The following is a 23,275-nucleotide window of genomic DNA, read 5'->3' on the forward strand; positions in this document are numbered from 1 at the left end:
TTTCAGCATCTTTCCTGCTCATACTGTTTAAATTAAGATGAATTTGCAGTTCTACCCAGCTGAGGATTTGATGGAAACAGCCAGGCTAGTGGTGTGGAGGTTGCTGTATTTCTGTCTTGCTTGAGGCTGTCAGGCTGGAGGGGGCGATGTGTTGGTCTGATGTGAACAAGTCGCTGAGCAGAGAATTCCAGCATGTTCAGGAAACCAGAGACAGTGCAGTGAAATGCACCATTGTGTGTCTTAGGACCAGCAGCCAAGTGAGTGGGTGAGCCCTGTGGCCATGGCAAAGACATTGGCCAATGAATCTTCCATCCCAAAGCTCTCCTGAGAGCAGCTTGTGTCTAACTATTTTTCAGGCTGACCAGAAATCACGACCTCTTCTGGAAATTATCTTTACTCTTCTGTGGGAACAGAGGGGTGACCACATAGACCCACGGAAGAGACATCATTCACATGTCTTTGAGAACAAGGAGGTTGTCTGGTTTATCTGTACAGATCAGCGGCAGTTGCCTAAGCTTCGTCCACCACTTAGAATCTGTGACAAAGGTTTAAATTCTGGGGCCACTAGCTCTAGCTATGGAGAAATTCAGCCCAAGAATCCAAGTTCCACTGGGTGCTCAGGCAACGCACATAACCCCCGAGGCTTCGGAAGTCTAGAAGGACAACAAAGAAATGAGAGTCAGGGATGGCTTTTGAGGCTCTCAGTTCTTCCTTTTCAACCAGCTAACGCATGCCGAAACAGGGCTACGCCTGTAAGCAAGTGGAAATATGTTTTGGTTAGCTTCACATGGTCCCCCCATCTAAATGAGCACAGTTTTTAGGAGTGACAGGGTTGCAAATAGTTAAACTTACAAGATGACCCATTTCTTAATATGGTGCGTTGCATCTATTTGAAAGATACGTCCTTCACTTCTGGACCAAAGCGTTTCCGTTTGGGATCTGGAGATTAGGGATCTCTTACAAAAGCATCTCTCACCATCTCACGGTCCAGCATCCACACTAGAAGTTAATTCTGCAGTGAAAACTTTCCAAAGACAACAGAACTTGTGATCGAAAGAGTAGTCAGTTGGATGCACCCTGGGGATGCGGCTGAATGGTCACACTTGAATGCTCTTGGACCTGAGCAGAGTGGGCGTATGGGCCGAGCCCGGGATCTTCAATTGTGGGAGCACCCAGCTTGTCTTTACCCCACTGGGTAACTCACCCGAGATGAGGACTGCAAGGACTGAGGTTCAGCAACCCACTGTGGGCTCCGCATGCAACCAGCAGTGAGTATATACTCCTTCAGAGGGGATGAATTGTTCATAGAAAACCCACCAGCACCAATGGACTTTGCCTCTTAGCTATTGGCCCTCCTTCCTGACCATGACTCAACACCCTGGTTGCCCAGGATGTGTGGCTTGGTTTCTTCCTCTCTACTTTGTCTCCCGCTGCATCCTTTATGGTTTTAAAGGATGAGCGGCAACATACTATGGTAGAAAGAATGCGGCTTTACAAGCAAGGTAGACTTAATTTCAAATCCCGGCTCCGGTATGTGTCAGTTGTGAGTTCGTAGGCAAGTTCCTTACTCTTTTGTGCCCATTTTTTCATCTGTAACGTGGATAATGATATCTATTTCATAAGGCTGCTGTAAAGTTTAATGAACTAATGCTTGCAAATGCTTAGCCCAATGTCTGTTAGAGGTTAAGTCTTCAATATGTATCAGCTGTTATCATGAAGTCAACTAAGGGAAGGATTGTCTTCAGGCAGTTGTACAGATTACACCAAATGTGATGGAGTGAATAATATGCTATAGATTTCCTATGGTTAGCAAAACATTGGAAGTGGTCTAAATTTCTAACAAAAGAGAACTAGTTAGATAAATTGCAGAGTATGCGCTAGAAGAACCCTCTATTTCGGGTACCATGTATGGTGTAATCCAAATGTCAGTTGTGGTTATCCTTTGAGATCCCAAAATTGGCTTGAACAGTATCCCACATACAGTGGGAAGTCCCGGCGCACAATCCCATAAGGATTTGGTGGCAGGGTCCCAGGAGGGCGAGGGTGTGGCAGGAGTGATATTTTCCTGGTCACCTCTGTTGCTTCACTGACTTTCCCATTTATGAGTTATCTTGCTTCAGTATCTGCAAGCTTTCTTTCTGCATTAGTCATAGCACACTGAATCCTACCCCCTTTCTTTCACTCCCCAAAACAACGCTGATTCAAAGCTGTGTGTGCAACAGGCTTTTACTGACTACTTGAGACAATGAAGAGGATTTACAGTGTGAAGCCTTTTTGCCCTCCTGCCACCAGGGAGTCTTTTCACGAGTCCCTGAGAGGCTCCAGCACCCAGAGACCAAGCCCTGTAGCTTGGGTCCACTTTTCCTTTTCTGCTGCCCAGCCCCCTACCCTCCATTGTGTACTGACTTTCTCTGCAGAAGAAGGGATTTGGGGTCTTACTTTTCTAAAGAAGCCTAATAAGGTATCTTAGGAAACAAATGTGGTTTTGCCTCAAAGAGAACCCTGACGTTACTGTAATTTTGTATATTTGCGTATCTGACCCCACAGGCCACTGGGAGCTCTTTTAGGGCAGGAATCTATGCCCGATCTATGTCTCGCGAGGTTGGGAATCCATGTGCTGAAGCTAAATTGCCTGGGTCCAAATACTGGGTCTATTATTTACAAGTTATGTGACCACTGTAGGAAATGAGCTGTAGGGAGGATTGAAATAAAAGAGCTAGTGAACTTAGTGTCTGAGGCATACACTGGGTACTCAGTAAATGCCTGCACTGATTATTCCCAGAAGGATTCTTTGCTGTCAGTCTGCAGTGACTAGCTTCATGCTCGGAGACACGTCATTCTAAGCTGAGAAAAGGCTTTGGTGTGATTAACTCGGTTTCCTGATGTAGAAGGACAAAGTATAAGTTTTTAGACAATTTTTTTTTCCCCTTAGTAAGAAAGACTGTAGTTCAAATATTTGGACACAATAAAGGAAACTTTTACTTAACCAGGTTGGGAAAAAGAGTGGAAAAGAGTTCAATTGTTTCATCTAAACAGTAACAGGCCACAAAACCATTTTAGGCTTCCCTTCTCATTACTAATCACTTAACACTTATGATTCACTTTGGGTCTTTTTTTCTCTTTCTACATACAAAACAGAACAAGGCAAGTTTAAAAATTCTTTATTTGAACTTTAGACAAAGAACAAGTATTGCATTATAAAGACTTGCTTAAAAGCATGACATAGTCTGTTGTCATTGTTTCTTTATGTGTTGTAAACCAACATAAATATTAAGGAAGAGAATGGTATATCTTTCCTCTGCATCTTTAACCCATTCTTAACGGAGCATGGATACAACCCTTAGAAAGAAAACCCTGGTGAAATGGCATCTCTAACACTCTCTCCTCAGGTTCTAATGGCTCCAGGGGAGAAGCACTGCTGGTCTTAGCCTAACCATATTGGCAACATGACAGGAAACTAGTATCTCTAAGGCCAGTAGTGCACAGCAGTTTCCATCTAAAATTCTATTTATTTTCCCACCATCTTTTATGAAGATGACTGACCTAGAAATTAGGGCTGAGTGTGAGTTAAAATGGTCCAATATACATTTACTGTGAAAGTCAACCTGCTCATCTCTATCTGGGATGATCCTACTGGGGGATATGCCAAACTTCCTGGTTTGCTTATTAACTAATGGTCACTGACATCGCTGGCGGCAAGCAGCAGGACACTGTGCCGTTTGCTGACCTTGGCAAATGATAAACTATGGTTTATTTAATCCTTGGTTCCCCAACTTAATATCATTTAAAGTCTTTTAATGTGCTAAAAGTCTCTAAGGCAGCAAACTAATATGTTGAATATGGTGTCCACTATTTCACAGCGACTAGCCATGACATGATTCATACGTAGGATCAAGTTTCCTGATCAAGATACCTTTGTCATCCTTCTTTTTATAAATTCTGACAGATAATCTGACAGATATCAACATAGCTATTAATGCACAGATATTAGAATAAACTGCTAAAAGTTCTAGTCTTATCCAAAATAAACTTTGTTTTAAGCTTAGTCTTTAAAAATATAAGTTAACAGGATACATTCTGATTTCTTTTTTTCAGGTAAGAGCAAACTGTTTTTTTTTTTAATGTGCATAGTTCCAGCTGGACTCCAGCAACATTTTTGGGGGTAGTCCAATACTGTTTCCTAGAAAATTACAAATTAACCACAACCCCTAGGGAAACAGGAATTGCTCCATCCCAAATACTGTCAGGGGTAAGAATAAAAATGTCTTACATTTCATTTTCTTTCTTTAAGCTTTATTCTTGTTTTTAAGGTAAAAGTTATAATTAGTATTCCTATTAGCAGCAAAGATCCTAATTTCTGTACATTAAAATGACTCAGGACTGACAGAAGTCACATTTTCGCAAAGAATGAGAGATCCACAGCAGGTAATAAATGTCTATCAATTTGGGCATTAAGCAATCTTATTTGAGAGGTTAATTTGTATGAAAACAGCCAATAGTATGCAAGGTCTCATGTGAAGTTCAGGTCTATGACTCTGCAGCAGGAAGCTGAGTTGGCCCAGCCGTATGCAGTGGAAAATGTCCATGTGGTCAGACTGAAGAGGGGGCATATGGGCTCTTACTCTGGCTCTTCAGTAAAAGTGGTTACTTCTAACAGATAGTTGAAAGTGGAAGCTGCTTTGAAACTTTTCAAAGTGTTTGTTAGAAAGTCTAGTACAATGACAAGTTTTTCTGATATGCTGTCAAGTTTCACAACCTGAGCTTAGTGAAATGGCAAGAATCAGAAAATAGTACAAAAATTGCAAGGAGCTCGAGAGTTCTCCAGTTTTAGTCACTCCAAATGCCATAGCAGCAGCGTCTTATCAGAGTGTCACTGCTGTGACTACTGGGGGTTCATTCCCAGGAGGAAGATTCGAGCCAGGAAAGTTTGATCAGGACAGTGTCTCTTTTAAAATGCTAGAAAAATTAGTTTGAATCCCAAGTTTCTTGTCTGTTTCTAAGTAGTGTTTATTCAGAACACTCAAGAATGACTCATATAACACGGCTGCCTTCAAATACCGCCATGTCTACTTCCTGCTAACAAGAAAAGGCAAAGAAATGCCAGCTTTGTTCTGGAGACTGTAGTCATTAAAAAAAAAAAAATTAGAAGATGCTCTGAGCTTTTATAATTACAGGGGGTTTTTCACTTGTGAAAAGACAACCCCCCACCCAATAACCTAAACTGCAAGAATGGCAAGCAATACATTTGTTTCAAGATGATCCTTTCACAAACCCTAACTTTGGAAAGAGGCATTTTACACTGCCGCCCTAATGGAGCTGTGTCCCTGTTCTGCTGAGTGAGTTAACCCCACGGGGAAGAAGCTCCTGACGTCTGACTCAGTAGACAGCATGAGGGCACATCCACTTCCATTAAGCCTTAAAAACTTGGAACTTGCAACCAAGTGGAAAAACCATTCCCAGCAGTCTCTGCCATCACCTCTCAAGACAGTAGTACTGGTGGCCCAAAGGTCACAGAGTCACCTAATAATAGGCAGACTTGCCTCCTCCATGAGCTTACGTAACATTCTCACAAGCTTGCAAAATGCCACTTAAAAACTCAATAAATTAAAAAATTACACACACACACACACACACACACACACATACACGTCCCCCATAATTCCTGGCTGCAATCCCCAAAAGGCCATCTCGCCAAAAGACCAGTTTATTCATCAGGCAGAGCAACTTTCCATTTCCTAAAGGACCTTGAGCTAATGTACAGACATGACAATAAAAACTACCATTGTGCCCAGAGATTAACAGTAGCCTCGACAGCAGTTTAAAAAGTAGAATACTTGTCAGCTGCCTTTCACTCATTTCCTGAAACTTTACCCTGAGGAGAATCCTGTTCCCTCATCTCAAAAAGATCAATCCAAGAACGGGTAATGACAAGGGGTGGAAGGGTCAGTGAGTGAAAAGCGAAGGAGGCAAGGCTCCCAGACTGCTTTTCGTGGTCACTTCACAGGTACACTTAACCCACACTTTCACCTGAAAGAGAGGCGTTAACGTGACATAATGAAGTCTTCAGTCTGACCCGTTGGTAAAATGGACACAGGAAAACCTGGGAATAGAGGGATAAAGTAAAAGCAAGTGCCCCAAACAAGGAATCTACGTGACGGTTTGTTTTTGTGTGATTCAGCGGAAAGGAGAGGACGGAAGCACCATCTACAATCACTCCACACACACGGTATTCGCATCCACTGTGATGACTACGACAGTTGTAGGAGAAGACTGGCAGCTTGGGAATGACCATGTTGCCACTGCCTACCAGCCATGGTAGCAGCCTCTTGTCTGGCTAATTCACAGGACAGAATGGGAAGGAGCAGGGCCAGGAGAAGACAATCCATGAGAAGACTGCCCTGCGACCTAAAGGTCTTCTAGGCACCTGCCTTCTATTCCTTGGCACCCCTTATAAGGAAGAGTGGTCCCCAGGGAAAATGGTTCTTGTCTGAAAACTGCCTGGGGCAGCCAAATCAGAGAGGAGTGCTGCCCTGACTTAAAATGGTTGCTACGTGGCTAACGGATACTTTTCAAACTCCAGATTCCCAGGGAATAGAGCAGCAGAGTCCCCTTCTTCCCCTCACAAGAGGTAAACTGATTTCCTCTGAACGTGTCTAACTGGCTTGAGCAGAGAGGCATCACTGTCCACAAAGAAGTGCTGGTGAGTCTTCAAAATTATCTAGGAGCCACGCCTAACTTCACAGGCAGAAAACTAACTCACTCAAGGTAGGCCTTGAGGAGTTGATATAATGTCTCTTTCCTCTTCTTGCAAGGAGGAAGAGATTGATACAGTGTGGAATGGAAGGGAAGAAATCTGACAAGAGCAAGACAATTAGGACAGGAAGCAGTGTTTGCAGAATGAATTCTATGGAGAAATTCAAAAGTTTCATAGGAGGAGAGGGTAGAAGACTAACTTTTAGAAGCTGAAGGTAGAAATCACAGAGGAGACAGTCAAAGTACAAGTGAACAAAGTAAGATATTTTTCTGTTTTGTTATTGTTTTCAATAATGGGAGGACAAAAGAGTTAATTCCTTCACTGCCTTTTCACTGGAGAATTGAAAATGATTGCCATACTATGGGATGCACTCCACCAGCAGGAATCTAACTTGCCTGTCTGCAAAGTTTTAAAGGAGTGAATACTTATCAATTCTCAAGAGAAAAAGCTCTTGTTTGTTTAAATGTAAAGTCACCTACATGCTCCTTAGCTGAACTGGGTATCATATCAATAGAAGGTGTGTAGTGTGTGGAGATTCACAATAAAAATGAAGGATCTGTCCTGTGGTCCTTGAGGATCTGAACCAGATTACTAAAGAGAAGACATAAGTACGCGTGCTAACACTCAGTGGCCCATGGTCCTCAGAATAAACGGTAGCTGTGGCTTTAATCTTAAACTGCAATCACATCAAACTTTCAGTGTTTTAAACATATGTATTAATGAAGCTATCTCCTCTTTCAAAGCCCGCCTTCTCTTCCATTTCATTCTCGCAAATTTGCTACCCACCCCCGACCCCAATACAGTTGTTCACATGCAGTCTCAGGTGTGAACCGAAAATCGCAAGATAAACTTTACCACCGGGGGATTTTCCCCTTTACCTGACACTCCAAATTGTTTTGACTCTTTTGGGGATGCTTTTGGCTCTTCTGGCTTTGACATTTGCTTTCCAATAAGCACACATCCACAATTGGTTTGCATTAAGTTGATGAAAGATCTAATGAGTGGAAACATATGGGTGCTGTTAAATAAAAGTCTCTTTACCATAACAATAAGTGAAATGGCAGAGAGGGGAAGTGGATCTTATTTGAAAGCATATGACTATTTAAACACAAAACAAATACAGAGGGAAAAGCAATTCAGAAAGGTACAGAAAAAAATTATCTACACCAGACAACAGTGGAGGATGCAGGGCTACACGTGCCTGTGGAGATATGCTGCTCCCCTTGTGTCTGAGTTCCAGTGCTTTCCAAGTCGATGGGCAGATGGTGAAGAATAGAGCAGCTTCTTTTTTTCTCTTCTATCTCCTGAATTCTATTATGAGGCAGTTCTCTGCTTGCCACCAAGGCAGAAAGAAGCATTTCTCTCATCCACTCACCGGTCTGGCAGGGTCCCATCCTTAGTTTTCCATTGTAGCCCCTGGGTACTATTGTAGTGACTCAGGGATGGTGCTGACAACGTGGGCTGCCTCTGTGGCTGCTGGAGGGGAACCAAAGAAGGTGTTGGTTTGATTCCTCTGCTGATCTCGGAGGTAAGGAGGAACTGACGAGCTTTTGATGTGGAGGATCCTGGTGTCCATCACCTGACAGTCAATCTGCATCATCACTTCGTAATCCTGCCCATTGATCACATTCTCTGCAGACAGAAATAAACACAAGGAATAAATATTCAACAGAATGTGCAATTCTGCTATAAGCTTCAGTCCCAGAAAGACATCAATGCGCTTCAACGGTGTGAACTGTCAGCACGCTTTCAAGGGTACAGAGAGACTTCATCAGTCACTAAGCAGAGCTACAGTGCCAGGATGGCCTGTCCTCGCCTCAATTCTAGTTCCCAAACCACCTTCACTGGCTCAGTAAAGGCTGGAGCCACTGTCAGAGTTAATACCACAGATTATCTGTCCACAGACATTATATGTCTTGTATGCTTTCCATGCAGTGTATCACCATGACTGGAGCAACTGGAACAGCAGGAGATTTCAGTTGGGGGAGGGGAGAGTGTAGAGGGAAGAATACTTAAGTTCTCCCCTTTCCTTTCAACAGTGTGCAGGAATAATTGTCAAAGGGACCACCATATCACGCGAAAGGTAAGGAGACCTTGGCCAGGACTGCCTGGCTCCTGTTCATCAGTAATACTTCTAATTTCATGAAGACATTCCCAACTATGAATTTAAAGATTTGTGCTTAGGAACATAAAATACAGTGAAGACTGACAACAAGTTGTAGACATCTGATAATCATGCTCTTTCCCAGAGACCACTGTCACTTCTGTTCCATATTAAGGCAGTCCTTAATTTCAGTTCTGGATTCCAGGTACAAAGAGAGCCATACATTTCCAATTTGGGATTAAAAGGAATGCTATAAGGACTTCCAGGTAAACTAGAGGCTACTGGCATAAGGGAACGGGAAAAACCACATAGAGCCATGCTTAACACATATGGGGTAACTTACTATCATGAGTTTAATATACACAGACATGTACTACACTCCATTCTTCCTGTGAGGACAAAAGCGCTTTATTTTCGGGAGAAGGCCAAATTATTCCCCGATTTGTAATTCTAGGTGGTCATTTTCCAACTTGTAGTCAATGAAACTTGGGCATAAAACTGATGGCAGAATTATAAATAGATAACATCTTTCAAGACCAGCTGGACATTCATAGCAATGCAGTTAGAAGATGTGTAAACTTGGAAGAATGCTGGGGAGTCAACGTGGCACCTCGGTTCGCATTTTCAGCCATGAATCCAGAGCTGGGTGTGGGACCAGGAAGAATGCTGGCGAGGGCCTAGTCCTGCACTGCCTTTTCATGAGGGTGATATACAGCCAACCAGTGATTTCAAAATTAAACATTTGGCTTCTCTGGGGCAAAGAATTGAAGTAGAATTCTTTCTATTCCATTATCTATTTTTTTTCCTTTTTTTTTTTACTACTACACCAGGCGTGCCAAGTATTATAAATCCAGAGGAAGAAAATCCAAAGTTTGACATTTGATCCTCAGATTCCATTATGTTTGGGAAAATTGAACTATGGAGCTTGTAACTTAACGAGGCAGGAAATGACTTAAGGAGATCATCTAATCTGGGGTGTCTTAAATTAGGGTCTAATGCACAGGCTTCAGGGAGTCCATAAGTTCCCTAAAATTGCATGCAAAGTTTTATTTGTATGTGCATTTTTCTGGAGAGGGGGTACATCAGATTCTTAATGAGGTCTATGACCCCCTAAAAGTTAAAAACTATTAAATCTAATAATCTATCAACTTTAAGTGCCTTGAGCAGATCATATATCCCATTTTAAGGCCAATGGAAGACATCATTATTCCACTTCTATTGGTTGATTGCCTGTTTCAATTTCTAAAATAGTCTCCATTGATGGTGAATTTCCCATTACAAGTCTTATAAATCTCTTCAATTACAGTTGAAGCTAATCTCCTTCTTTCCCAGCCTTACTAGCAATGAAGAGCAGTTGGTTGCTGCTGTGTAATAACTAACCCTACCTATTCTTTAAGACCATTGCTGTGGACACTTAACTCCAATATTACACCTCCTGCCACTTTGTAATGGCTATCAAATCATTTACTTATCTTTAGAGAATTAAATCTGATTGGCTGTAAGTTAGCCAACGTTTCCTATCAAAGTGATTTCTTTTCCAAAAAGTAGGCAATGGAAGAAAGACAACCTGTTAATGTATTTGGAGTCATTACATTCAGAACATGTGACAGGGTTCAGATTTCAAGGTGCCACACTAGTCATTTCCTTTTGCAACCATGGGCCTTCTCTGTTTTAGAAAAACTGAAAGACTGTGTGCATATACACACACACACGGACACACTGAGACACAGATGATCAAATAATGAAAAACACATGTATAAAAGACATGTAATATACATGACTAATTTTTACTACTTTCCTAGATTAACTCAGAATCCAGATGACAGTTTAAGATCAAGACTAGGTTCTGTCATATAGCCCATACCACCTGCAGAAGTTATTAGAGCCCATGCGCCTGCTACGGTTTAAACTGATAACTGGAGTTCTTTAATAGCTTAAATGTTGGGAAGAGATGAAAAACCTGGTGATATGAGCTCAGATGCCTGGGGGAAAACTAAAGCTGCGACCTGATTCCAAAACCTGGGAGTCCCTAGTCATGGCTGAAATGGTACTGTTACCTTAAGCCCAACCAGGAGGCTCATGCTAGGTACGGTTTGGGTGGCTTTAAAACGGATTCTGTTCTTCACTCCTTTCTGAACTTCTAGGCCAAGGAAACAGTCAGCATTACTAGAAGAAGATACTACCAGATAGGATGTGAATGCCTTAAACCGAATTTAGGAAGCCCCTTCTGAATGACAAGCTGGAAAATTTAGGTTTAAAGTGACACGCCATTAGGAATCCCAAGTTACCCAACACCTCTAGAAAATAGTTAAAGGGGCTACAGCAATTTCTTTTCTTCAGTCTACTCTGTGGGAGCTTATAAAAGTCCTTTGGTTTTTCAGTATTGACCCCCTTGGATAGTGAGTGAGGTGGTCTCTATTACTGATGAGGTTCTAATTATTTTAATTAAAGGAGGACAGAATGGGAAACAGCTTATGATAACTTGTGGTTTTCATAGGCCCCTCCCCTGCACTGTCAGGCATCTGTTCACACGATCTGCTTCCAGGAGCATCAGAGAGGCTCCGAAACTCCTCCCACAAGTGGCAGATGAAGCTCCCGTTATCCTTTACTTTCAGACTTTGAGCATAGTTAATAATTGACCACCCTTGGAAAGGACATTTTCAACTGTTGCCTATAATCTGTGCCTCGGTGTGAATAAAATATACCAGAGGAGGTTCTAACTGGAGAGATGAGAACCTGAAGACTCTGGTGGCTCAGGTAGGGAGGAGAGGAACAGCCTCTGAAGGAAAACCCAGGCAGGATGTGAGAGGCTGAGGACGGACGGCACACTTTCATTAAGGGCCAGGCCTCCATTATGAATGGGCAGTTCCCCAGTAATAAGAGAAAACATTACAGCTCATGGGCTTGCCGACAAGAGGGAACAAAGTCAACAACTAGGGAGTTGTTAGAGCTGAGTTATGTGAAAAGACTGCTGAAGGATTTTTGTGTACTTAATGAAAAAGACAGTGACTGGGAAAAACAGAACCAAAAGTTACAGTATGGAGCACAAATGTTAAAGGTTCACTTCCCCTCTTCTATTAGCAAACATTTGGGTGCCGCACAAGCGATATAAATAATCTTATGTTCTGGGACTTCTGAAGTGAACAGAATGAGAAGAAACACTGACCTGAGTCAGGAAAAAGGTATGAAATATGAATACTTCAAATTCAAAATTGATCAGGCAAATAAAAAGGAAAAGAGATGACTGGCTTCAAACGTGAGCGCCAGAAAGTGAGTCTGAATGCCCAGAGGGGTTGGGAAAGCAAGAAAAAAAAGTGCTTGGACACTGGCGGTGGAAAAACTCTAGGCAATGTGGAATTCTGAACAGCCTGTAAACACACAATAACTGAATTAAGAATGGCCTGCCAAGGGGCTGTTAGCTGGGAGATGACTAACACACACACCAGGACCTTAACCATAAACAGAATTTAAATACCCCCAAATTTCACAGAAAGTTTAATTTTAAAAAATGACAAGACTTCACCAGTGCTTTGCAAAGACTATGTATGATAAAACAAGATTTCTGTTCAGAATCAGACACCAATCCTAACAAGAGGCAGTTTGCTCTGTGTAAGCTAGGCTGGTGACAGGCAGTGACAGGCTGTCAGGACCTGTGCCTGAATCCTGTAGGGTGTGGGGTATGTGTGTGTACGTGGGGGAACATGGAAGGTAAATAAAAATCCCCCCTTCCACTGATCACAAGAGATACCTGCACCCAAAACAAACACGTGGAAAAATCAGGAAAGAAATCCAGAAGGGTAAGAAAGAGCAGACAAAGGACACAAAGGAGACAAAGGGAAGGGAAGGCGGGAATACAATGAACAATAAGGGGTGAAACATCACATGTTTTCGGTGGCTTTCAAAAACTTCCAAAGCTGACTTCACCATGTCTAACCAATCTTATCTCCAATGTTTAACCGGAGTCCTGGTTTTGACCATCCCAGAGCACCATGCATTTTATCTCTGCTAGTACTTTATCCTCTGCTTGGAAAAAAAAATAAAAAAGTTCTTTCTGCTCTTCTCTACCCAAATTCTCCATCCAGTCAATTTCTATTAACCCTTTAAGGCCCATTTCAAATCCCACTTCTAAGAAACCTTCCATGAAAACTCTAGCATTGATCTTTTTCTTTATAACCAATATATAAATGTTCCATGTCACTGAATATGTTAAAATGCTTACAGAAAAACGGTTTGGCTCCTTTAAGAAACGTTGGGCATTTCTGAAGGTAGCGGGTGGGGGATCAGTGGTAGAACTAGATAGAACCTCTCCCTCAACAGTGGGGAAGAAGACTGAGTGAGTAAGTACCAGTCGTATTGCAGATGCAAACACAAAATATGCTTCCGACTTGAAAAATCTTTCTGGAGACAAAAGGGAGAACACTTGCAGGAGCAAAGAGCTCCTAGCAACCACCATGTCTGCCCTTTGCCGTTTCCGGGACAGAGGAGAGATTTCAGGCTGAGTGTCCAAAGGCAGGGAGGGATGGCGGGAGGGATATTATTTGTTTAACTGCAAGACAAATCAGGATTTGTTAAATATTTAAAAAATACATGTGTATTGGGCTTCCCTGGTGGCGCAGTGGTTGAGAGTCTGCCTGCCAATGCAGGGGACACGGGTTCGTGCCCCAGTCCGGGAAGATCCCACATGTCGCGGAGCGGTTGGGCCCGTGAGCCATGGCCACTGGGCCTGCGCATCCAGAGCCTGTGCTCCACAACAGGAGAGGCCACAGCAGTGAGAGGCCAGTGTACCGCAAAAAAAAAAAAAAAAAAAAAAAAAAAAAAAAAATACATGTGTATTTATTTTTTTATTGAAGTATAGTTGATTTACTACATTATATAAGTTTCAGTTGTATAACATAATGATTCAGTATTTTTATATATTTGACTCCATTTAAAATTATTATAAAATATTGGCTATATTCCCTGTGCTGTACAATATATGTCTGTAGTTTATTTATTTTATACATAGTAGTTTCTACTTCTTTATTCCCTACCCTTATCTTGCCTCTCCCCCTTCCCACTCCCCACTGGTAACCACTAGTTCTCTGTATCTGTGAATCTGTTTCTGTTTTGCTATATTCAGTCATTTTATTTTTTAGATTCCACATATAAGTGATAACATACAGTATTTGTCTTTCTCTATCTGGCTTATTTCACTAAGCGTAATACTTTCCAGGTCCATCCATGTTGTTGCAAATGGCGGAATTTCCTTCTTTTTTATGGTTGAGTAGTATTCCATTGCAGATATATACCACATCTTCTTTATCCATTCATATGTTGATAGACACTTAAGTTACTTCCATATCTTGGCTATTGTAAATAACGCTGTCATGAACATTGAGGTGCATGTGTCTTTTTGAATTAGTGTTTTCGTTTTTTTCAGATATATACCCAGGAGGGGAACTGCTGGATCATATGGTAGTTTTATTTTTATTTCCTTGAGGAACCTCCATACTGTTTTCCATAGTGGCTGCACCAATTTACATTTCCACCAACAGTGTACAAGGGTTCCCTTTTCTCCACATCCTCTCCAACATTTGTTATTTGTGGTCTTTTTGATGATAGCCATTCTGATGGATGTGAGGTGATACCTCATTGCGTTTTGATTTGCATTTCTCTAATAATGAGTGATGTTGGGCATCTTTTCATATGCCTGTTGGCCATCTGTATGTCTTCTCTGGAAAAATGTCTATTCAGGTCTTCTGCCCATTTTTAAAAAAATTTTATTTATTTATTTTTATTTTTGGCTGTGTTGGGTCTTTGCTTCTGTGCAAGGGCTTTCTCCAGTTGTGGCAGGCGGGGGCCACTCTTCATCGCGGTGCGTGGGCCTCTCACTGTCGCGGCCTCTCCCGTTGTGGAGCACAGGCTCCAGACGCTCAGGCTCAGTAGTTGTGGCTCACGGGCTTAGTTGCTCCGCGGCATGTGGGATCTTCCCAGACCAGGGCTCAAACCCGTGTCCCCTGCATTGGCAGGCAGATTCTTAACCACTGCGCCACCAGGGAAGCCCCCTTCTGCCCATTTTTTAATTGGGTTGTTTTTTCAAAGTTGAGTTGTATAAGCTGTTTATATATATTTTGGATATTAACCCCTTACTGGTCATATCATTGCAAATATTTTCTCCCATTTTCTCAGAAAACAGCTGTCTTCTCATTTTGTCAATGGTTTCCTTTGTTGTACAAAAACTTAAGTTTAATTAGGTCCCATTTATTTACTTTTATTTTTATTTCCTCTGCTTTAGGAGACAGATCCTAAAAAACAGTGCTACAATTTTTGTCAAAGAGTGTTTTGTCTATGTTTTCTTCTAGGAGTTTTATGGTTTCCGATCTTACACTTAGGTCTTTAATCCATTTTGACTTTATTTTTATATATGGTGCTAGAGGATGTTCTACTTTCATTCTTTTATATGTAGCTGTCCAGGTTTCCCAGTACCACTTATTGAAGAGACTGTCTTTTCTCCATTGTATATTCTTGCCTCCTTTGTCATAGATTAATTGACCGTGTGTGGGTTTGTTTCTAGGCTGTCTATTCTATTCCACTGATCTATGTGTCTGTATACAGTACCATACTATTTTGATGACTGTAGCTTTGTAGTGTAGTCTCAAGTCAGGGAGTGTGATACCTCCAGCTTTGTTCTTTCTTCTCAAGATTGCTTTGGCTATTCAAGGTCTTTTGTGGTTCCATATAAAATTTTTAGAATTGTTTGTTCTAGTTCTGTGAAAAATGTCATGCGTATTTTGATAGGGATTGCATTAAATCTGTGGACTGCTTTGGGTAGTACTGTAACTTTAACAAGATTAAGTCTTCCAATCCATGAGCACAAGATATCTTTACATTTATTTGTGTTGTCTTCAATTTCCTTCATCAATGACTTAACAGTTTTCAGAGTACAGATCTTTCAACTCCTTGGTTAAATTTGTTCCTACGTATTTTATTCTTTTTGATGCAATTGACTGTTTTCTTGAATTCTCCTTCTGATAGTTCATTATTAGTAATAGGAAAGCAACATATTTCTGTATATTAATCTTGCATCCTGCAACCTTGAAGAATTCATTTATTAGTTCTAATAGTTTTTTTTTTGTGGACTCTTTAGGGTTTTCTATATAGAGTCATGTCACCTGCAAACAGTGACAGTTTTACTTCTTCCCTTCCAATTTGGATACCTTTTATTTCTTGTCTGATTGCTGTGGCTAGGACTTCCAATACCATGTTAAATAGAAGTGGTGAGAGTGGGCAGCCTTATCTTATTCCTGATGTTATAGGAAAAGATTTTAGCTTTTCATTGTTGAGTATGATATTAACTGTGGGTTTGTCATAAATGGCCTTTATTATGTTTAGATATGTTCGCACTATACCCACTTTGATAAGAGTTTCTATCATGAATGGATGTTGGATTTTGTCAAGTGCTTTTTCTGTGTCTATTGAGATGATCATGTGATTTTTATCCTTCCTTTTGTTAAAGTGATGTATCACATTGATTGATTTGCAGATATTGAGCCATCCTTGCATCCCTAGAATAAATCCCACTTGACTATGATGTAGGATCCTTTTTATATATTGTTGAATTTGGCTTGCTAATATTTTGTTGTGGATTTTTGCATCTATAGTCATCAGAGACGTTGACCTGTAATTTTCTTTTTTTGTAGGGTCTTTGTCTGGTTTTGGTATCAGGGTAATGGTGGCCTCATAGAATGAATTTGGATGTGTTCTCTCTTCAATTTTTCAGAACAGTGTGAGAAGGATAGGTATTAGAATTTGTTAAATATTACATGGGTGTTATATTCCTGAACAATGGGGAGGCAGATGAGAAAGAGCTTATCTAGTTAGAAGATCTATAATAATTTCATTAAAAAAGTGTATGGGCCTAGAACAATGTATACAAAACCCACCAACCCTTAAGGAGCACTTGTAGTGGTCATGATGATTGAAGGGAACTACTAAAATTTAATGGGCAGGGGCCAGGAAGCTGAACAGTCTGTAATGCACAGGGACAGTCCCATGCAAAACTGTCCTGTATCTCATACAATATTCACATAGGCTAAAAAAAAAAAAAACCCTGATTATTACTATGGTAATAAACTCACTGTTTTACATTTAAACATAGAGCGCTTTTACATGGGTTTTATATACACTAAATTTCCAGGAATAAACTACTGAATAATAATTTATTTATTTAATAACACCTCGTGCTTCTGCATGCCAGACACTGTTCATCTAATTCTCAAAACAACCTAATTCAGGTATTATTATTATTATTCCCCATTTTATAGATGAGAAAACTGGAACATAGAAACATCATGTGATTAGCCACTCAGCTGACAAATGGCAGAGCAGGAAGTTCAAACCTAGGCAGAGTGTCTTTAGAATACATTCTTATAACCACTCCACTATGCTGGCAATATTGTTTTTTTTCTGAACATAACCAAGAATTATTCATCATTTCAGAAAATCACATCACCAGTGGCAAACACAATCTTGGTATCTGGGTCACTATCAGGAAACTCTAGTATAAGTTTGCATTTGTAGCTGTTGCATTCGCAGTGATAGTACATATTGGTTCAAGCACCTGACGTGCTCACTGTGTCTTCTAATGCAATATAAGCATAATAATATATAATGCCTGAACACTATATATATTTATTAATTCAACAAATATTTACTGAATTCCTACCATGTGCCAGGCACCGAGGATACAGTAGTGAACAAAACAGAAGAAGTGAGGAGTGAGCCATGCAGCTGTCGAGGGAGGAGTTGAGTGCACATATGTCTGAGATTCCAGGACATTTTAGTGCAGAGGACAGGCAAGCAGTAGGAAATAGGGGTAAGGACTGATTGGTAGGAAAAAACAGGGCTAGAAGACTGACTGGCAGGAGAAAACAGAGCTAGGACTGTAATTTTGGAGTTATCTGCAGACAAGACAGATGGAGTCCTGAAACCAAATGGTACTCTTGGGGGAAGAACAATGGGAACATGTGTGTTAAGAAGGATGGGCATGAACCCACAGAATGGGAGAAAATATCTGCAAACAAAGCGACCGACAAGGGATTAATCTCCAAAATATACAGACAGCAGATGCAGCTCAATATCAAAAAATGAACAACCCAATCAAAAAATGGGTGGAAGATCTAAATAGACATTTCTCCAAAGAAGAAATACAGATGTCCAAAAAGCACATGAAAAGATGCTCAACATCACTAATTATTAGCAAAATGCAAATTAAAACTACTGTGAGGTATCAGCTCTCACTGGTCAGAATGGCCATCATCAAAAAATCTATAAACAGTAAGTGCTGGAAGTGGGGGGAAAGGGAACCCTCCTACACTGTTGGTGGGAATGTAAATTGGTACAGCCACCATGGAGAACTGTATGGAGGTTCCTTAAAAAACTAAAAATAGAACTACCTGATCCTGCAATCCCACTCCTGGGTATATATCCAGAGAAAACCATAGTTTGAAATGATACATGCACCCCAATGTTCATTGCACCACTATTTACAATAGCCAGGATATAGCAGCAACCTAAATGTCCACTGACAGAGGAATGGATAAAGAAGATGTGGCACATATATACAATGGAATATTACTCAGCCATAAAAAGAAACGAAATTGAGTTATTTGTAGTGAGGTGGATGGACCTAGAGACTGTCATACAGAGTGAAGTGAGTCAGAAAGAGAAAAACAAATACCATATGCTAACACATATATATGGAATTTTTTAAAAAAATGGTTCTGATGAACCTAGGGGCAGGACAGGAATAAAGATGCAGATGTAGAGAATGGACTTGAGGACACGGGGGGTGGGGGAGGGGAAGCTGGGACAAAGTGAGAGAGTGGCATGGACATATATACACTACCAAATGTAAAATAGATAGCTAGTGGGAAGCAGCTGCATAGCACAGGGAGATCAGCTCGGTGCTTTGTGACCACCTAGAGGGATGGGATACGGAGGGTGGGAGGGAGGCTCAAGAGGGAGGGGATATGGGAATATATGTATACATATAGCTGATTCACTTTGTTATACGGCAGAAACCAACACAATATTGTAAAGCAATTATACTCCAATAAAGATGTAAAAAATAATAAAATAAAAATGAAGATGTGGTACATATACACAATGGAACATTACTCAGTCATAAAAAAGAATGAAATAATGCCATTTGCAGCAACATGGATGGACCTAAAGATTGTCATACTGAGTGAAGTAAGTCAGACAGAGAAAGACAAATATCATATGATATTGCTTACATGTGAAATCTAAAAAAAGGGTACAAATGGACTTATTTACAAAATAGAAATAAAGTCACAGATGTAGAAAACAAACTTATGTACCAAGAGGGAAAGCGGGGAGGTGGGGGGAATAAATTGGGAGATTGGGACTGACATCTACACACTACTATATATAAAATAGATGACTAATAAGGACCTACTGTATAGCACAGGGAACTCTACTCAATACTCTGTAATGACCTATACGGGAAAAGAATCTGAAAAAGGGTGGGTATATGTATATGTATAACTGATTCACTTTACTGTATGCCTGAAACTCACACAACACTGTAAATCAATTATACTCCAATAAAAGTTAAAAAAAAAAAAGGATGGGCATGAAGGAAAAGGGTAGGTCTGTGGTTTCATCAGATCACTGATTATTATTATTATTATTTTTTTTTTTTTTTTTGCGGTACGCGGGCCTCTCACTGTTGTGGCCTCTCCCGTTGCGGAGCACAGGCTCCTGACGCGCAGGTTCAGCGGCCATGGCTCACGGGCCCAGCCGCTCCGCGGCACGTGGGATCTTCCCGGACCGGGGCACGAACCCGTGTCCCCTGCATCGGCAGGCGGACTCTCAACCACTGCGCCACCAGGGAAGCCCGATCACTGATTACTTTTAACTGAGAAACCAAACTCAGTTTGTAACCTTCATTCATTCATTCAGCAAGTGTTTGCGCACTGACTATATGCTAGGCATGGTTACAGACTCTTATAAGCATTTAGATCCCATTTTCTGTATCCAAATTAAACAGAGGGTGAGTTTTCTAAAGAAAAATGGATACCATATGATGGGTCACAAAACTGTCAACCAACATTTACTGAGTGCCTTAAACTGTAAGGAATTACAGAAGAAAATGAGGTTTCTTCCCTTATGCAGCTTACAGGAGTGTTGCAAAAGCAGCAGAATTACATTTAAAATATTGGTAAAACATCAAACAAGTGCATTTCCTCAGAAAGGCCTTTTCTTACTACCAAAACTCAAGTAGCATCCCCAGATCATGTCAGTTCTTTTCCTTCACAGCACTTATTACAATGTATAATTAAACACTGGCTTGTTTACTAATATATGCCTCCCCACTAGACCATCAACTCCATAAAGTCAGAGTATGTCTGTTTCATTCAACACTGCATACCCAGAGTTAGCAAAGTCCCTTCTCAGCAGACAATGAAAAATACAGAACATGGTTAGTAAGGCTGTCCTTCATACTTGCTAGTCATGTCATCAGGTAATTCTTTGCTTTATGAAAGTTCCACCATTCTTTGACCCAACTTGAGAACGTGCCATCCTAGGATAGTTCAGAAATGGTGGCAGCAACAAAGAATTTCTAACATCCTCAAACAAAAAAATAATCCTATTAAGACCTCTGAAACACAGCCAAAGTCACTGCTCTTCAACCCCAAGTATATATTTTGAATTCGTAACCATCAACAGTGACTCTTTTAGAGATGACCACATGAAATTTATCCCCTGGGAAATTTAGGGGCTTATGCTACAGAGGTCTAAGCTATAAAAGGTCAAGTTCCTACTTTTTCTCAAGTTCAGCTCCTCTAGGGCTTTTGATAGTTTCCTAGAATGATTTCAGGAAATCTGGCTAATTCCATAATTGTTCAAAGACTAATGGTAAGACGCAAGAGGGAAGAGATATGGGAGCATATGTATATGTATAGCTGATTCACTTTGTTGTAAAGCAGAAACTAACACACCATTGTAAAGCAATTATACCCCAATAAACATGTTTAAAAAAAAAAAAGACTAATGGTATTAGTTTTGCTTTACACCCTGGACTTGCCTACTCTTTCCCTGAAAATGCTGCCCACATATGTGAGAGGTTTTTTCATCAGATCATAGAACACAGTTACAGTTCACTGATCTCCATCAGCCCCTGAAAGATCATTAAAATGGACATGACAACATTATTACTCATTTCTTCAAACTGATTCTAAACTACCAAATCGAAATCTGATTATGTAATTTCAATTAGTGCCTCAAAAACTGAAAACAAGTGAACTTCAGGTATGAGTGGCAACAAAGGGACCCATAAGAAGACTGGATTGGGGTTAAAATTCATTCTGAAAGCTGAGTGAACTAGACCTAGGACCTGATTTGCTGCCCTAAGACACAGTTTGGAGTTTTAGCCTAGAGCCTGGGCCCAACTATAGGGATGGCCAATAACTTTATTGCTTCTAATAATTAAATCACTGGCACCAAGTACTGGAAAACTGTTCAATGGTGTCACAATCTGAAATTTGAGAACCATAAGAACAGAACCAATGTTCAGAAGCACTTCCCTATAAAACCAGAACATGTGGAATAACTAGCCCACAGGCAGATTAAGGACCAAACCTCCGCAAGTACTAACATTGGGTTAAACGGCACTCGTTCTTCTGAAAAATAGTGGCTCTGTAATTGCATTTAAAGTTAATATATGGGAATTATACATTCTTCTCAGAGCATTAAAACGTCTTTCTCTGCAATATTTCTGCCATTGTGTTGGGCAGGCTCAGCTTCTAAGAGGAATCACTGAATCAGAATTTTAGAAGATGAAGGAACCTGAGGCCTGATACTGTCATATTACTCTCAGCCTATTAAAAAGTCTAGCATACTTTTTATTCATAAAATGGAAACTTAAAATATTTTGGAAACAATAGTCACACAATACCAACTACATTCAGAAAAACTCACTCACACGCTAGAAACAACTGTCAACAGGTCAAGATGAATGAGACCTGACGTGGTATTGCAATTGCAGACTAAAAACCAATAAAGTGAATCATTTATATATGGCCAGAAGGCAGTTTGCATAACACTGAAGGCAGCCGTTCTGCATTTGTTTTTAATAGGAGGAAGTGTCTCTTCCCTTCCACATTAGCTCAGATATAAAACCTGCTGGAGGGCACAGAAACAGGTTAGGGGCTCTGTAAACTCCTGAGGCTTCTCAGACACACCCATTCCTGAAGCTCCATTCAACTTGGACACCTCCTAGGAGGAGCCACACTAGAATGTCAGCTCCCTGAGAACAAGGCATTTTTATCTGTTTCTTCACTGCTGAATCCCCAGTGTCTGGCACACAGAAGGCACTCAATAAACATTTTTTAATAAATGAATGAATGAGGCCTCGGCTGTGTGGAAGTGGCCCCACAGGACGCTGACTTAAAGAGGGTGTTAGTATTCCCCTCCGCCACACTCAGAGAACTGAGCTAAACAAGAATTAGAGTACGGCAGCTCCCTCAGGAGAGACAGGCTGTCCTATGGATTCAGTTTTTAACTAGAGAATTCCTTCCCCCTCAGAAAAAAAGGCAGGAGTGGAGGTAAAAGGGAAGTGGAGACCAGGCTCACAGGTCAATGTCCACAACATTATTTGCCATTCTGTGTCTCATTTTCTCCACCGAAACGTCTGCAGTTCTGTCTGCAGTAAACCTGGCTGCTTTTCAATCACATAATGTTCAGAAAAACCTGGACATTTGAGAACTTTCATGTGTTTACTCCCCTCAGTTACTTACAACTGATAGTTTTGTAGGCTTACATAAGTGAAACCCAGGGAATAGGTCTTCATAAAGGTGTCTGCATTTATAAATAGTTCTATTGCTCTGTTCAAGCTTTGTAACATGCAGCCCTGCCTGCAGCCGTTTCATTAACAACAGGTAAGGCCAAATATATGTTGAGATTCTGAGATTGTTAATTCAGTCTCATCTTTAGTTGAAATTTAAGCAAGTGTTGAGTCATCTAAGATTTTACTTCTTCAGAACTTAAAAAAATTTAAGTTTATCTTTTAGACACAGAGGTCTTTGATAACAAATAGGATTTAAAAAAAAAGTCTTAGTTAAGAAACTAATGCAGATATCACTCGTAGATATCTGGAAAAGAAATAACCGATGACTGATGCCTTTTTAGACATTCCCATAAATGACTGAAGCTCACTGTGGCATTTTCAGCGTTCACTTTACTCTTGCAGATGAAGTAATCAGAAAATTACTGGAAAAGATTTTTCCTTTTGCTACTATTGGAAACCAATCTGGAAAAGTTGTCTAACAATTGAGGAAACATCCCTGTATTTATTTAGAGGAAACAAACTAGAAGACACATAACTGAACAGCTGATAGAGGTCACTGCCAAGT

The 23,275-nt window shown here is 40.6% G+C and overlaps 1 protein-coding gene across 4 annotated transcripts in view; it reads right to left on the bottom strand.

Annotated features, from left to right (window-relative positions):
* Positions 1-3,145: 3,145 nt before the first annotated feature.
* Positions 3,146-23,275, bottom strand: part of ATF6 (activating transcription factor 6) — a 222,147-nt gene continuing 202,017 nt past the window's right edge. For all 4 annotated transcript variants that reach the window (XM_049709130.1, XM_049709129.1, XM_049709134.1 and 1 more), the window contains one exon: positions 3,146-8,386. In XM_049709130.1, the coding sequence (XP_049565087.1) occupies positions 8,178-8,386 (209 nt within the window). In that variant the 3' untranslated portion in view covers positions 3,146-8,177. The remainder of the gene's footprint in view (positions 8,387-23,275) is intronic.

This window comes from Orcinus orca, chromosome 1, assembly GCF_937001465.1.
Source record: "Orcinus orca chromosome 1, mOrcOrc1.1, whole genome shotgun sequence".
Lineage (NCBI taxonomy): Eukaryota > Metazoa > Chordata > Mammalia > Artiodactyla > Delphinidae > Orcinus > Orcinus orca.